Genomic DNA, 17119 nt, shown 5'->3' with positions numbered 1-17119 from the left:
GCTAGATGCTGAGCTTTACATCATCTACAGCTTGAAGAAACTTTAGCATCTGTCATTGCTAATGAAATCACTGTATTTATATTAATCATCTAATTACTGAATAGAAACTTGAAACTCTACACCATAGATTTCCTTCAAGGTCATTATGAATAATTAACAAAGAGCAGAGTTAAACAACTTGTACAAACAAACAAAAAATTCTAAGTCTATTCCTTTCTCTCTGTTGAGAAGCCACTAGTCATATGTAGACTAATAGTCCTCTCCATACATACATATATTTATAGCAATAACTATACTTTTGGTCTTCAGTCAGTATCTAGTTCATTTTACTAGGATTATTAGTATAATCTCTGCTGGATAGAGTACACAATTTGTAATATATTCTTAGAAGAATTCTGGAAATTTAAATCCCTATATGTATCAAAAGATTTTTACTTAGTTCTTTTGCAAAAATTTGAATTTAGAGCTGTCCAATCCTTGACTAGTATTATATATTAAGTAATTTCAAATATAAGAAAATATCTTACAAATATACTTTAGATATAAGAGGTGTAACTCAGTGGTAGAGTGCTTGCCAAGCATGCATAACACTCTGGGTTCAATCCCCAACAGTGGGGGTAGAAAAAAATACACACACACACACACACACACACACACACACTTGTTCTTTTACAAAAGGCTTGCCAAAAAAACAAAACATTAGATATAAAAGCATTGCCTTAACTCTTTAGAATTTGAGACTCCTTATTAGACTATGCTATTAGATGCTAGAATAGGTGATAGGGAAATTGAATCTTCCAAACTTGAAAATATTATGAGTTTTGTAAAAAAATTCTTTTAATAAATAAAAGGTGATACAGTGTTCATGACATTTTCTTGCTGCTGTTCGCTAAATATGAAAACTTGGATAACAAGAATTTGCTGATCAAATTATTAGGCTACAAAATTCTTAGGGTCAACAAATTAACCTTTCAAGAGATAATGAACAGAGCACTATTTTATAGAGTAAGTAGAAAGTAGAGACTGAAATCCTAAATTGATTCAGATTTGGGGGTTTCAGGAGCCAAGCTTTATTATCACATCTTGGATCTAGTAGTAATAATCAGAGTATCAGTGAAGGGTAAAAAACAAACAAAAGGATCCTCCTAGAAAACATCTTTCCATGCCTGTCTCACCTGAGAAGACCCAAATCAAACTATTATAAAACTAATCAGCCCAGCTGCTCCAAGTTGTTTTTACCCATCTAATTATAAGCTCCAGCAGAAGTGATAATACATATAAACTCAAAGTCGAACACTGTTCTCCTAATGCCTCAAGTAGTTTATTGATAGTTATTATCCACATTTCTATAAATATAAACATTCTAAGTGACCATCACTAGAGTGCAGGTACATTTAACATGAAAGCTCCACAGGAGGCTACTTCATTTTGTATAGAACAAAAATTAAGGTTTCAAAAATTCAATTATGCTGAAAAAAAAATAAAAACCAAAAACTAAAACAAATGCTGCTATCAAAGTGCATTTCTTTTGGTGATTTCAGAACAAACAGCTGTTGGCATTACACATAGGAAATATGCTCATTTGCCAATATATGATTACTTGAACTAAGTCTTTCCTGAAGATAAGAATTAGACAAAGGTCTTTCCTCCTTATATATAAGAGTTTGGTGGGTTTTTTGTTTGTTTTGTTTTTAACAGAAACAGCACCATTGAATTTTCATAAAACACTTTGCTACTTTCCTCTCATTTTCTATAATCATAATTCTTATCTGCAGTACTTTGCCATTCCTTACTATCATCAGGACTGAATATCTCAGGTAACACTGGTCAGTTGGTAAGCAAAAAAAAGAAAAAAAGAAAGAAATTAAAGCTCAGAACATATATTGATATTTTACATATTCATTCCATTACACATCAGGTGTTGTTTATAAAGATTTTGCCCCTCCCAAGACACTACAAAAATATGTGAAAAACCACATCTGTTTTCAGCCGGCAAATATTAATAGAACAAATATCTTTTAACCAGAGTATTTTAGAGACCATGTATTATCTACATTCACTAATTGCTTTCTTCATAAATCCATATATCCAAGCATATGCATTTAGGATTAGTCCACATTCCCATATTTACTTTACTATTAAAGTCAAGTAAATTATTCTAGGTTCTTTAAGTGAAAGTGCTTCTGACAACAACCTACTTCTATAATAGCCCCAAATCCTAAAAAAGTTGCTTTAAACCTGTGTAGAAAGATGCATAGTTATTTCTAAGAAAGACTACACACCAAAACATGCTTCATCAAGAAAACTAATCCATGCACTTGAGTATACCTCAAACACCTTATTTTTTATTAAAGTCAGACCAACTTAAACATTGTCTAGAATTAAGAGACAGCATTAAATTATTTGATTCCAGAAACATAAAAAAATCAATTAGCCAAAGTTTAAAAAAGCAAACACTTCCTCCCTGTCCCAGTGTGATCATATAACTGTATAAATATGTGTATATATTAATCTACTTTAAGTATCCATTCACTAGCATTTTATCTTTACAAAGCCTCGTATGCAATTTCTTTGCAAAGGCTTCCCCCCAAAAGATATAAGCACAAAACACTAGGCAGACACTCTTCAGAGTTTTATTTTACTAACTTCAGGTCAAACTTCCACAACTATTTTCTGGTCAATTTTCTATCCTTGCTTGGCTTCCAAAATGGTAGTACCGATAGATTTATGGTGTAGGGAGAGGAAACCACTTTAAGAAGCACTGCATTTACTCATCTTCCAAAAGGCAAATAAATTGGGCATCTGATTGTTCAACAAAACAAAGCTTTAATAGCATCCAGAAAGGCAGACACGCAAACCAGGCTGTAGACACTCTTCCATTTGTCAAAATCAGACCAGAGAAAACCTATTCCACACAGATAGAAAAGGTATTGTTATTCATCTTTTCTTTTTCTGTTGCCGCAACATTTTTCTTCTTTTAATTATCATATCGTGTAGTTTCTCAAGTCCTTCCTTTAGTCCATCTCCTATGATTGCACAGGTAGGCTGCAAATGCCAAGGTGTTGATGAGCTCAGTTCACCCATTGCTAACAATTTTTCAATTTCTGTGAGAGACAGTGAGTTCCTCAGGTCTTGTTTGTTAGCGACTATAAGTACAGGGACTCCTTGATTTTCTGATATCCTAGTTATTTTATGAAGTTCTGTTTTGGCTTCTTCCATTCTTTCAACATCAACAGAGTCCACAACAAACACAATGCCATCTGTGCATCTGGTATATGACTTCCACAGTGGCCTTAATTTCTCCTGACCACCTACATCCCAAAAGTGAAAAGTGACTGTTTTGGAATTTCCCAAGGTTACCTTAATTTTCTCAGTGTTAAATCCTTTGGTAGGTACAGTATTTACAAATTCATTGAACTGCAGCCTGTATAAAACAGTTGTCTTTCCAGCACAGTCCAAACCCAGTATAACAATGTGGAAGGACTGAAATGAAGGGAGGCTGGACAGGATAGAAGTCTGATCTGACAGTCCATTCCCCATTTCCAGTTGCCAATAAGTGTCCCAAATTGTAATGTTTTCTTCTTTCTGCTTTGGAATCTCTTTGGTGATGCAGCTAGAAGACTGCTGGGGAGGAAATGAAGAAATTATTCCTGTGAAATAATGCATTAAAACGGGTTTTCTCTATTTTAGGTAAAATAAGCAACACGATGAACTTAATAAAACTTGTTTTAGTAAGCAAATCAGATGTGATATGAAACGTTCACAATCCAACGCAAATCATGGAATAATTAAGATTGGAATTCTGTGTTTCACCTAATTCTGTGGTAACATGTACTTTCCTTTACTCCCCCCCTCCCCGCCCCGTGCTCCCCAACTATTAGACTTCATTCTGGAAGACAACTCAGTTACCACTATCTAGTCCAACTCGCCGTAACAATAAAAGTGCCCTTTTTGGTGTCAGAAAACTCAGAAAAGGTAATTTAGGGATCTAATCCCACATGATTCACAGGATATCCAAGATCACTGTTACAAGCTCAAACCCCCCCCCCCCAAAAAAAAATAAATAAAAATAAAAACCCCTCTTACCTCCGGAATCGGAGTCTGGGTCCAAACGAGAAACCATTGGCAGGCGTTTCTATGCGGGGGGAACGCACCCCACGTCCGTCCAGTTTAGATCTCCACGCAGCTCTAGCAGTTGCTGCACTAGAAACCTTGGACTCAGACAAGGACCACGCCCACTCCTCACGGCCCACCCGTGATCCCAAATCCCATTGGTCACCCGTATCAGGGCAACCCTGCCACTCCCGCCCCCGAGCCCTAATTGGTTAGGGTAACCGCCGCTCCCCGTGAGGCAGAGCAGGGCTCTCTCCCGGTCCACCCGCACCACCTGTTGACCCTAAGTTAGAAAACAAGGCGCTCTAGGAGGAAGCCGAGCGGCCCCTGCAGGGGAGGGGGTGCCTCAGACTGTCAGGTCGCCGTCAGCCCTCTGGCTCCGCCCGCCGCGGCGCACCTGCAGCGCGGCCCACAGACGTTGCGCCACGGTCCTCACATCCGGGGCCCGCAGTCACCGCCGGCGCCTTAACTCTTTCTCGGCTGGCGGAGGGTGTTCGTTATGGTCGCGCCAACCCCTGTGGCACAAACGATATGACCTGCGGCTCCCGCAAGGGCAGGCCCTCCCTCCCTGCAGCGGCATCCCTTCACCTCACTCCTCGGCAAAGGGCCAGCTCTTCCCCCGCTAGGGCGTGGCCACCCTGCCAATCACTCCGCTACAGCTCACCTGACTAACCGTCCTTCCCTCGTCCTAACTCTGTGTCTCAGCCGTTTGGGAAGTACGCTGACACCTGTCCCAGGGTGTCAGCAAAGCCTGGACGGTGGCAGGGGACCACACGCCGCTTCCAGAGGCGCCGGTGGGCGCCGCGCGAAAGGCCGCCCCAACGGTGCTCTGCCGGCTACTCCCCGCGCCGGCCGCGGCCCCGCCCCCTTCCCGCGCGACGCCCAGGCGCTGGCCGTTGGGGGGCGCGCGGGAGCCGGGTCTCCTAGCAACGCCGAAACAGGGTCACTTTTCGAACCGGCCAGTAGCTGGCTGCCCGCAGGGTCGGGTGGGGCTTCCTGACTCGGCTAGCCAGAGCCCTCGCTCTCCCAGACATTGCTGTCGCCTCTAGCCAGCTTCAGACAGGCCCCGCCCTGTACCTTCTCTCCTTGTGTCACCCTAGGGCGGCGGCCGTGTGACGCAGAGTCAGAGATTCCAGAGGACACCGGACCGGCAGGCTCTTTATGTAACGGGCGGTGAGGCGGTACCCCAGTGGCTGCCCTCCGCGACCTGGTCTGCCTCGCGCACTTTCCTTTTCTAAAGCAAATAAGCATTCCTTCCTGCGTAGTTCTTGGCTGTATCCCTGTGGGTTAGAGACAGGTAAAAATCCAACGTTTTGTGTTGAGGAATGCACTCTGGAATATAACATGGATGTTTCTAATGACCCAAGAAAAATTAGCGGTGGTGCTGGAATTACTGATAACTTGTCTACTAGTCATTGAATGCGTAATGATTTTCCATTGGATAGTTCTGACTGAATGTAATTGTGTCCTTAATCCATAAATTTGCAAATATTTATTGAACTAGACAGTAGGCACTATACTGTGTACTTGAGGATAGAATAGATTGCAAAATAGACACTGTCTTTGCTCTTGTGGAATATTGGAGTCTTTATGGGAGAAAAAGAATGAACTAAATTTGTCTCATGAATAAATTTAAGAAATGTGACCAGTAGTAATTTCAGAATGCTCCTGACAACAAAGAGGAGTACTAAACTCAAAAGTCCTGAAAGCTTCTATGAACAAAATTTTTTTGGTGGAAGTCACAGGAGACTGTAGTTTATTTATTTATTTATTTTAAAAAATATTTTTTAGTTGTAGATGAACACAATATCTTTATTTATTTATTTTTATGTGGTGCTGAGGATTGAACCCAGGGCCTTGCTTGTGCAAGGCAAGCGCTTTACCACTGAGCCACAACTCCAGCCCGAGACTGGAATTTAAATGAATCTATATGGTGTACTTATTAAAAAATGTAATTTTAAAAATACAGATTTGAATTTCCCTAAAAAATTTCCTGGCTTTCTCAAGGTCATTATTGCCAGTAATATTTATCTCCTTTATGTCTTGTGTACTGGATTTCTTTTTAATAGCGGAAATAAAACCTAAGGACTAAGCACAATGTACAGTTTGCAGACAGCAACACAATTTTGGAAATAACTAGAAATCTCGAATGGCACATTCTGTCAAGGTATTTATTGAATCCAGTATAAGCTAAGGATTGTCTCATTAGTTATAATTATAGAATCTCATTAGACATTTACAGTAATTAGCAAGAAGGTGATAAAAGGCTTAGTGCAATAACTAGCTTCTTTTTCTTGGGAATTGAACAGTGATACTTGATTAAACTGGAATTATTTAAAAATTCTCCTTAAATTAAGAATATACAGCAAGAAAAAATTCCACAACACACCTGTTTACAATAGCTTTGAAATCAATTAGGCCCTTTTAGTATTCCTTTCAAAAATGTGTTTCTACAGTCTTTCCTGGAGTAAAAAAGGATAAGATATGAAAACACAGAGCCTCCCACCTTGAAGAAGAATTGCATTTTAATGTACTTTAGGCTTTTAATCAGAACCATGATTGGCAAACTACAGCCTATAGGTTAAATTCAGAAAGATAAGGATAGTTTTTACAAGGTTCAAGGGCTGCAAGAGAAAAGAACGACTAGAATATGCAAGACACTATCAGTGTCCCCACAAAGCTTAAAATATTTGCTTTCTGTCTCACTATAAAAAAATTGGTACACCTGTTCTATAAGCAATAATAACCACATGAAGACAGCAACAACTGATGTAAAAAGTGATGAGATTTGTGGAATATACCATCTACTTTGTTGCAGTCTTCCTACAGAAGGTTCATTCAGATATTTTATTTAGATGCTATGCCAGAAAAATATTCCCTTTAGGCTGTAGCTTAGAAGCTGCTACTGTGCCCCTGGATGCCTCAGGGACTTTCTAGGGGTTCTGCGGGATAGTTTAATTTTTTGAGGGAAACACAGTGACATCTGTTGGACCATGTTAACAACTACAACTATTAAATTAGCATCCATCTATTTAATAAATGGAACTTTGGGGTGTTTCTTTTAGCCTGTGACACCATGAAAAAATTACTTAAACACTGTGAATCTCTGCTTCTAGCTACATTTTCCAAACTTGGCTAATAATGAAAATCACATGATATGCTTGTAAATATATAGGTTCCTGGGCTCCATTTCAGACCTCCCAAATCAGAATCTTCAGGAGGAGAGACAGTGATCTGCATTTCAAATACACTTTTTACACTTTTGAGCAAATACTAATCTCCAGAAATGGGTACATTTTCTCCTTTGAAGACTAAATAGTTTACATTGTTTCCATTTTTTAATTAAATGCAGAACCCAGATCAAAACACATGCTTGTAATATTCATCCTCTCTTCCACAAACTGATATTCTGTGATATATTACTAAAAGTACACAGTAGAACTAACATGTCTTTTCTAAACTTTGTCATTCCATAGTGAGCTTATATTCCTTTTTGAGGATAACACACTTGTTTCAGTGCATGTTTATTAAAATTTCTCAAGTTGGAAGGACCACATAATTAGAAGGCATAGTCATGGTTGAAGGCACTAGTACAGTGGAGCTGCTAGAAATGCAGACACACAAGTACATAATTACCATGATATTCTACAAGAGTTATTATCAAGTCCTATTTTTTAGAAACTTTACCTGACAGAAATAGGATGGCTTAACAGAGAAATGTCATATTTAAGATGGATATTATGAGAACTCATCACCAGACAAGGGTGGGGCACAGAATTAAAGGTAGAAGCAAGAGTAGGCAAAGCTTGAGGCACAAAGTTATGAGATGTTCAAGCAAAAGAGGGGATTCTGATTTTCCCATGGGAAGAAAGGATATGCTAGAAAATGAATGTTTTTCTGAGTCTCAAATGATTAAAGAAAAATGCATGCATTTTGTTTCTGAAACAGTGTCAATATCATTCAAAAAGTTTTATTGAGCTAGGCTCTATTTCCAACTGCCTTTTGAACCCTTTTGCCAAATACCCAACACATAAAATATGTGACTGACATCTGTATTAGTCTGGTTGCCATAACAAAATATGATAAAATTGGGTAGCTTACAAACAATAAATTTTTATCTCACAGTTTTGGAGACTGAGAAGTCCAAAATCAAGTGTGGGCAGATTTCATGTCTTATAAGACCACAGGTCAGGGTGAAAGTTTGAAAGACTCTAGGAAGAGGATACTAGAAGGGAAGTACAAGCCAAAATTTACTTAGGATGGTTCTAGATAAAAATTCTCAGAATCCACAAGCTCAAACCCTCTCTGTATACTTCTTTAATGAGTAATTTCAAGGCTATCTCTATTTAGCTCCAAGTCACAGAACAGTCTGTCCCATCTTACAGGAGAGCCTTTATATGCTTCTACACACCTGACAACATATCAAATTGCCAAAAGATTCAATGATAGAAAAACATTATTCCATATCATACACAAGGTGTAATTTCTATAGATGTTGAGAGCCACAGCCGAAGGGGCCCCACCAAACTTTCAGACTGCCAGCTGATGATTGGCTCACAGTGGCCCCAGCAGCATCTAGCTGATTGGCTCCTCTGCTGTGATGCTCATTGGGCTGTTTCCCCGCCCTTTCAGACTACGAAGCTGCTCATTGGGGGACTTTTTTTGGCTCCACCCATGCGACCCAGCCAATCAGCCTCAAGAGCAAGAGGGGGGGGGGGGTTGAGAGGCTTGTGGGAAGCCTGTGGTGGCAGTCGGGCTCTGAGGGTTTTTCCTGAAGAGGAATGTGTGGTGTGATGTGTGTGTTCTAAAAATAAAGTTTGTTTCTGCTTCACAAGTGGCTCCTGAATTGTGCCCAGCCAGACTGCAGCATTTGGTAGCCTGCACGGGAACCAATGAGGGTAAGTGATAAGGTAAACTGCTCGCCCCTGAGGGCAGGGCAAGAGGATGGGTAGCCATTTTAAGACTCTTCTTTTGTTTTGCTTCACTTTTGTTTTAAGTTGCCTGTCCCTGGAGATGGGTGAGACGGAAGAAAAACCGCTCACATCTGAGGAAAAACTATTTGCATCTGAGGAACAGATAGGGAGAAAGGATGGATGGACATTTCAGGAGGATAAAAAGGCTGATATAATGATTTTGTGTGGTTCCATTTTTGTTTCATTCTGTTTTGGTTTTGTTTGGTGTTATCTTGTTGAGTTGTATTATAGTAGAAATATGGGATCAGAAATTAGTAAAAAACAAACTGAAAGAGTGTTAAGTAAATTGTTAGAGGAAGGAGGCATCTCAGTAAAATCAAGAACAGTCAGGGCATACGTTGATACAATACAAAAATGTAGCCCATGGCTTTTTAAGGAGGAGTTGTTAAATATATCACAATGGAACCATCATGGTGAAGATTTAAAAAGAATAGAAAAGAAAAGCCCAGGGACTCTGCCAGTTGCCACATTGCCATTGTGGACGTTGGTATCTTGTTTGCTTAGTCCAAAGCCTTCAGTTCAGACAATGGTAGAGGAGGGAGAAGACATATTGATTCAAGTAAAAGAGAAGGTCTCTCAAGTTAGTCAGACAGAGGAAAAGATTCAAGTAAGAGAGAAGGTCTCTCAAGTTAGAGGAAAAGATTCAAGTAAAAGAGAAGGTCTCTCGAGCTAGTCAGAGGAAAAGATTCAAGTAAAAGAGAAGGTCTCTCGAGCTAGTCAGACAGAGGAAAAGATTCAACTAAAAAAGGTCTCTCGAGCTAGTCAGACAGAGGGAAAAATTCAAGTAAAAGAGAAGGTCTCTCCAGCTAGTCAGATAGAGGAAGAAAGTTTAGAACAGAAAAAGCCATCAGGGGAAAAGTTACAACAGGAGACTGCTACTAACACCTTTCTATCACCAGAGGGCGTAAGTGTCCAACCAACAGCTCCACCTCCATATGCTGGGAGGACCCCAACCCTCATAGTTGAGAGATGGGATCCTGAGACAGGACCTCAAAAATTAGCATGCCCTGTACCCACGATATCATGGAGAAAGGCATCGGGCTCCATTGCCAAAAAACGGACAGGGGGGCCCAATGCTCCGGGGCCCATGACCACAATTATACGGGGCACTAGAGGAACCCAGCAACACCATCAGGGTAGTGCCCAGGACACATTATCCATTAGATCCCTCACTAGACAAACCAGAGGAAGCGCAGGATTGGACATCTGCGCCTCCGCCAGAGCAGTACTAACTCCAGAGATGGGAGTTCAAATCATTCCCACAGGGGTGAAAGGGCCTCTTCCCCAAAGAACAGTAGGCTTATTATTGGGAAGCAGTTATTCTACTCTAAAAGGACTTATGATAAGTCCTGAGGTAATTGATCCCAATTATGAAGGTGAAATAAAAATTATAGCCAGTTCTCCAAGGGGTATATCAGTAATTTCACCAGGAGATAGAATAGCACAGTTACTAATAATACCCAGCCTACATGATAAATTTTCCATTCGTACTGTAGAAAGAGGTTCCAGGGGATTAGGCTCCACAGGTGTAGATTGGGCTATGCTTTCTTTAAATTTCGATTCTCGCTCCATGCTAAAACTAAATATTCAAGGACATGAATTCAATGGGCTACTGGATACAGGTGCAGACCTTAGCATCATCTCTCGTCAAGAATGGCCAAAACATTGGCCATTACAACAAGCCACTCAAACACTTCGAGGCCTAGGAGTGGGGACTAATCCCCATAGAAGTGCAATGGTATTAGATTGGAAGGATCCTGAAGGATGTGAAGGAACTATACAGCCATATGTATTGGATCATCTTCCTGTAAATTTATGGGGACGAGATGTCCTAGATCAATTAGGTTTGACATTAACACATAACATCAACCAAAATGCACCCACTATTATGACTAGACAAGGTTTTAGGAAAGGAAAAAGATTAGAAAAACAAGAACAAGGTATAGCAGCACCAATACAAATAGATAAGGAACGGACAGACATGGGTTGGATTTTCAGAGAGGGCCACTGAGACAATAAAAATTACTTGGAAAAAAGAAATGACCAGTATGGGTTCCTCAGTGGCCCCTGACTAAAGAAAAGATACAAGCAGCCCATGACCTGGTCAAACAACAATTAGTGGAAGGACATATACAACCTTCTGTATCTTCCCATAATACTCCCATTTTTGTCATCAAAAAGAAATCTGGTAAATGGAGATTATTGCAAGATTTAAGAGCCATTAATAATGAGATGGTTATTATTGGACCTGCTCAATCGGGGATTCCTCAATTATTTGCTTTGCCAAAAATCTGGTATGTTTTAGTTATAGATATTAAAGATTGTTTTTTTTCAATTCCAATTCATCCTGAAGATAGTCCACGTTTTGCATTTACTATCCCTGCACTGAATCATGAAGGTCCTGATCAGAGATATGAATGGAAAGTACTCCCTCAAGGGATGGCTAACAGCCCAACTATGTGTCAAATTTATGTTAACAAAGTAATCCAGCCACTTAGAAATCAAAATCCTGAACTACAAATATTTAACTATATGGATGATGTATTATTAGCACACAAAGATAAAAACACTTTGCTAGAATGTTATGCCACACTTACAAACTTATTAAAAAATTATAATCTAGAGATAGCAATAGATAAAGTACAATTAAATTTTTCAATTAATTATTTAGGAGTTCTATTATCCTCAACCATGGTCCGTCCACCAAAAATTCAAATACGAGTAGATCAACTCAAATCACTTAATGACTTTCAAAAGTTATTAGGAGACAAATTGGATAAGGCTTTATCTAGGTATACCAACAGGAGAGTTGGGACCTTTATTTGATATCCTAAAAGGTCCATCAGATCCAAATTCACCCCAAATGTTAACGCCTGAAGCAAGAAAGGCATTAAAAATCATTGAAATATATATGGAAAATATGCATTTGGATAGAATTGATATAAGTTTGCCTTTATTATTTATTGTACTACCAACAAAAAATATTCCTACAGGAGTATTTTGGCAAGAAGGTCCATTATTATGGATACATTTATCTTATTCTCCTAACACTATTCTTACTAGGTATCCTGAGGCTGTAGTACAATTAATACTCAAAGGAATAAAAGCAGCAAAGGGAGTGTTTGGAATTTCTCCCAATAAAATTATTACTCCATATACTATGAATCAAATTGATGAGTTTTTTACTCTAAACTTTTTAAATTTGGATTCATCAGGGCTTAGTGCTGCGGAAAGGCATATGTGTCCAAAAAATGTACATAAGCCCAAGGTACTTTGGAAGGATATTCTAACAGGACAATGGAAAGGTCCTGACCCAGTAATTGTCTGGAGTCGGGGGTCTGTTTGTGTGTTTCCACAGGGAGAACAGCAGCCGATTTGGATTCCAGGGAGATTAACTAAGGTCCTGACCCAGTGATTGTCTGGAGTCGGGGGTCTGTTTATGTGTTTCCACAGGGAGAGCAGCAGCCGATTTGGATTCCAGAAAGATTAACTAAAGCGATTTCTACAGACCAAAAAGAAGATGATTTGGCTCAAATCCATAACAGCTGATATCCAGAACTCCAGTTTGGCTACCCTTACATCTGTGACAAAACCAGGATTCTTTTTTCAATATCTATTTTATTATTGCCCTTTCCCATATCATGAAGTTCTATTTTGTTTTTTGAGCTCATACAGACCTAGGTTAATGTTTTGCTGATCAGTTCTATTTTTTTGACTATAGAGTTTTTAAACATTGCAATGGAGATTTCACCTGTAAAAAGTTATAAGGCCTTTACTATTATGTTATGTGTTGTATGTATTATATTATGTGTGCACACTTGTGTTTTGTGTTATATGTTTGAATGTACGTATGTCCATATATCATATATGATGAGCGCTCATGAAAAAATGGATCCAAATATTTTTTTTTATTCACGTGATTTAAATGGTTTAATTTAAATTGGGTAAACAACTGTTGAGGATTGTTTTAATATGTGAACAAAAAAGGAGGTTAACATATCTGTTTGTTTACTTTCACCTTTCCTTTTCATTATATTTAATAATTCTCTTCAAGATAATGTAAATTGTTAAGAAAATTGTTTTCTTTTAGTGCCTTCTGGAATGTTACATAATTTTTTCTTTAGCCATTATTGCCAGAATTCCTATCTTTATCCCAGTGCCGGTGAAGACAAAGATAAAACCAATCTACAGCTTCTGCAATAGCCATCACTGAACTGCTTGCAGAACTTGCCTGGACTATGTATCACTTGTATGGATTGTGAACTCACCTGTATGCATTGTGAACTATCTGTTGGTGCAGCGACTTGTGGTAGTGTTGGGGTATTTTTGCTGATGATGTCATCAGTGGTACAATTTTTCCAAAAGGAGCCATCAATTGGCTTGGTGTATCTTCCTCCCTTCTGCTTGTCATGCTCATTCAGCTAAAATTTGGGGGCCAACAGAGGTGAGGCAAAGAATCTCACCCACTGCTGGTACAAAGACCTCTCCACAGGTGTGGCTGTATACTAGACCGGTAGTCAGTGACGGGTAAGATCCAATTGCAATGGTACCAACCTAAGACAGGAGGCTGATGCCTTGAGGTCAGCTCATCCGATAATGGGTAAGGACCATATGTACTATTGGACAACCTAAGGCAGGCACGGTCCCTAAGCCACATGCTTGTTTAAACAGAGAGGGGGAGATGTTGGGAGCCACAGCCGAAGGGGCCCCACCAAACTTTCAGACTGCCAGCTGATGATTGGCCCCAGCAACATCTAGCTGATTGGCTCCTCTGCGGTGATGCTCATTGGGCTGTTTCCCCGCCCTTTCAGACTATGGAGCTGCTCATTGGGGGACATTTTTGGCTCCACCCATGCGACCCAGCCAATCGGCCTCAAGAGCAGGAGGAGTGGGGGAGGTTGAGAGGCTTGTGGGAAGCCTGTGGTGGCAGTTGGGCTCTGAGGGTTTTTTCCTGAGGAGCTGTTTTGTTTGGCTTGTGTGGTTCTAAAAATAAAGTTTGTTTCTTTTGACAAGTGGCTCCTGAATTGTGCCCAGCCAGACTGTGGCACACAAGGTGTAATTTCTATGTCCTTATTTCCTGGCCTCGAACCTGCCTCTTGCTAGGAAAACAGAACATCCATGCCTGTGTGTGTGTGTGTGTGTGAGTATGAGAGAGAGAGACTATATTTAATGTCAGTAGAGGAGTTGACGTTGTGAGGCTGTTGACAAAGAATAAAAAAAGACAAAAGAATAAGCCAATGTAAGTCAGGTAGAATCTTTGCTTCCATTCTGTGAGTCATTAGGTACCGATGAGAAGCAGCATGCTTTACAAGAAACTTTGTTCTTGATGGCAGTTCAGAAAATACTCAGGAAAAAAGTAACAAAATATTTTTGTCACATGTATTTCAATATCTATATAATATTTTGGTTGTCTATGGAAAACATTATAAAGTGTAAATGAGCTTTCCATTATGGTACAAAAGTTGTTAAGTGTAAGCCAATAAACCATTAATACAAAGAATCTTGTATACTTTATTCATTTTAAATTTCTACTTGTTATTTATGTTTCTATTTGCATTAACCCATAATGTTTCACTGTCCTACATAAAGAACACATATAAAAACCTATAAAACTTTATAGGACATTTATATATAGGATGATGGGACATAATGTGTTGAGGAAATCTTTTGTCACATCTGAAAACCTCAGTCCTCACCATTTGTATAGCAGCTATTTTACCTCAGTGTTCAAGTTATTTGCCATGGGAAAAGCCTATTGTTTTTCACAGCTAAAATATAAGTGCTGGTTGATAAAATGACACAGACAAAATACCATAATTTTTAAGATAACATTTTAATGATAAGTGGATATAAAATGATTCATAAATAAACCTGTTTTCAACAAACTAGTAAAATTAAGACAACAATTAACTAATGTATAAAAATACAAAGGCTATAGCAGGAGTACATATAAAATGGATATTACTAAAGAGAAGAGTTTATTTTCAATCAGGAAGGTTTACTACGTATCATGGAAAAGATACTAGTGAAGCTGGACCCTATCAAAAGTTTTTGAGCCTGTGCATTCTGGAGGAAGGAAAAGCAAAGAAAAATGCCAGGAGAAGGAGCTGCATTCCAGGAAGAAAGAAGCAGCATAAGGAAAGGCACAGGACAGGGCCAGGGTGTTTTCCAAGGAAATGCCTATTTGTCAATTACCTAAAACATAGGCTTATGTAACACCAAGCAAATAAAGTGGGGGGAAAACGGACCCTGAGGGTAAGTGTCTTGAATATTTTGGTAAGGAACATGGGCTTCTATTGAAGTCTCTTTAATTTTACACCTTGTACCACAAAATCCACGTAAAACACTTATCAGAACACCTGCCAGAGCAAAAACTCCTTAAAAGTAGGTGGTAATGTTCTATCTCTTGATCCGAGTTGTGCTTACATTGATGCGCTCATTTTGTTATGGTTCATCAAGGTGCAAACTTACAATGTGAATGCTCTTCTGTTTATTTTTTATGCTTAAAAGAAGGGTTTTTTAAAAAGTTGAGATGTTGCAAAGAAATAGTGTATTGGGGCAGAACTAACTTTTGGATGTAGTAGTCATTTGCCATGAATTACCATGTCATCACTGATGATTTCTTCTTATGGAAAGAAAACTATTCAATAAAATATTGATGAAATGTCTAATTCTCAATAAAGTAATAACAGATTAACTTTTGGAGTTTTGTTTTTTAAAAAAATTAAAAAACTAATCACCATTAGTTCTTCTCTTTCCATCATAAAGTGATATTAGAGTTTCACCAAGATGTACCATGCTTATACCATGGACTTGCATACTTCTAAAATATCTCCATGTCTCTCCCTGGAGACCTTTGATTATTGTTTCTTGACTCTCTTTCTAATCTAATTTCCACCATTTCTTCTTTCCCACTCCTCTATATTCTTCTACTGCATCCACATGGAACAACTTCTTCTGCAAGCATTCCATAGCTTACCATACTAACTCATATCTCTATACTTTTTCATATAATGTCCTTAATGTTTCATATCCACCCTGTCTTCAGTCCTGTACTGAAATGTAATCACTTGGAGATCTGTTTTTCATTAATTATAAGGTTCCAAAACCTTATAGACGCCTGGTAAATACGGTATCTTTAAATTTTCCAGCCAGAATAAATTACTCCTTCCTTGTATCACTTCTATTTTGTGTAATCACTTCTATAAGAACTGGTCTTTCTGAAATTCGTTGTTGTCATATATAATTCCCCCATTAAATTTTGTGATCTCCATTGGACGGAAAAACTTGGTCTAGAGCTACAAGAATCTCTTGGGTAGAGAAGGAATTTTTTTTAAATAGATTTTTTCTTTTAGGCTGTGATTGTCCCTAGGAAGGTCAACAACAGGAAAGTGCCCAAATGGGAAATTCTGTAAGAGTTACAGATGTCTGGTCTGGTGACATTGACTTAATGTTGAAGTTTGGACAGAGATGAGCGGAAAACCTAGTTCTGGTTAGTACCCTCCATAGATGAATCCAAAAGTCCTTCCTCATTCTGTCTTTCTAGCATAGTAAATTTCTCTCTCTTGCCTCACTCTTCTTTTGTGTCACAACTACTACAGTCTCTGTAGAAGATCTTTATCAATAGTGCATTATAACAATAAGGCCTATTTGGAACAGCAGGGCTATGGCCCAGACTAAAACAAATAGTGAGTGATAAATAAAGGCTGCTGGGAAACTAGTCATATTATTATGTATTTATATCATTACAGAGCATTTGGGAGCAGCTTCTTAAATTAAGTTCTTATTGTTGTGGGCTCACTTGGTGAGAGATGAGAGACCTCAAAAAGAAAAATACTGACCTTCCTGTTAACCTAGTCATGTGACCCTGAGGTGCTTTATTTTGAAAAATAAGAGTTCCTAAAACATATCTCATAAAGGAGCTGGATGGGGGTGCGGTGGGGGCTGGGGCGGTTCATACCAGTAACAGAATGAATAGTCCTTTTTTTTTTTTTTTTGCCTTTGAAGACTGCCAAGTCTAGATTTGTTCTTTA

General features: G+C 38.9%; 1 protein-coding gene across 3 annotated transcripts; it reads right to left on the bottom strand.

The window, feature by feature from the left end:
- Nucleotides 1–2619: 2619 nt before the first annotated feature.
- Arl4a (ARF like GTPase 4A) lies at nt 2620–4960 on the bottom strand. 3 transcript variants are annotated; one of them, XM_076862927.2, is made up of 4 exons: nt 4778–4960; nt 4511–4628; nt 4087–4203; nt 2620–3624 (listed from the first exon to the last, which is right to left on the bottom strand). In XM_076862927.2, the coding sequence occupies exon 4, from the start codon at nt 3538–3540 to the stop codon at nt 2938–2940; it is 603 nt and encodes a 200-aa protein (XP_076719042.1). In that variant the 5' UTR covers nt 3541–3624; nt 4087–4203; nt 4511–4628; nt 4778–4960; the 3' UTR covers nt 2620–2937. The 3 variants fall into 3 exon arrangements, with proteins under 3 accessions (XP_076719042.1, XP_076719066.1, XP_076719059.1); XM_076862951.2 differs by having other exon boundaries at nt 2620–3621; XM_076862944.2 differs by having other exon boundaries at nt 4087–4198.
- Between the last annotated feature and the right edge of the window lie 12159 nt (nt 4961–17119).

This window comes from Callospermophilus lateralis, chromosome 1, assembly GCF_048772815.1.
Source record: "Callospermophilus lateralis isolate mCalLat2 chromosome 1, mCalLat2.hap1, whole genome shotgun sequence".
NCBI lineage: Eukaryota > Metazoa > Chordata > Mammalia > Rodentia > Sciuridae > Callospermophilus > Callospermophilus lateralis.
Note: the sequence above shows the minus strand (reverse complement) of the source record. Positions and strands in the feature narration are given on the sequence as shown.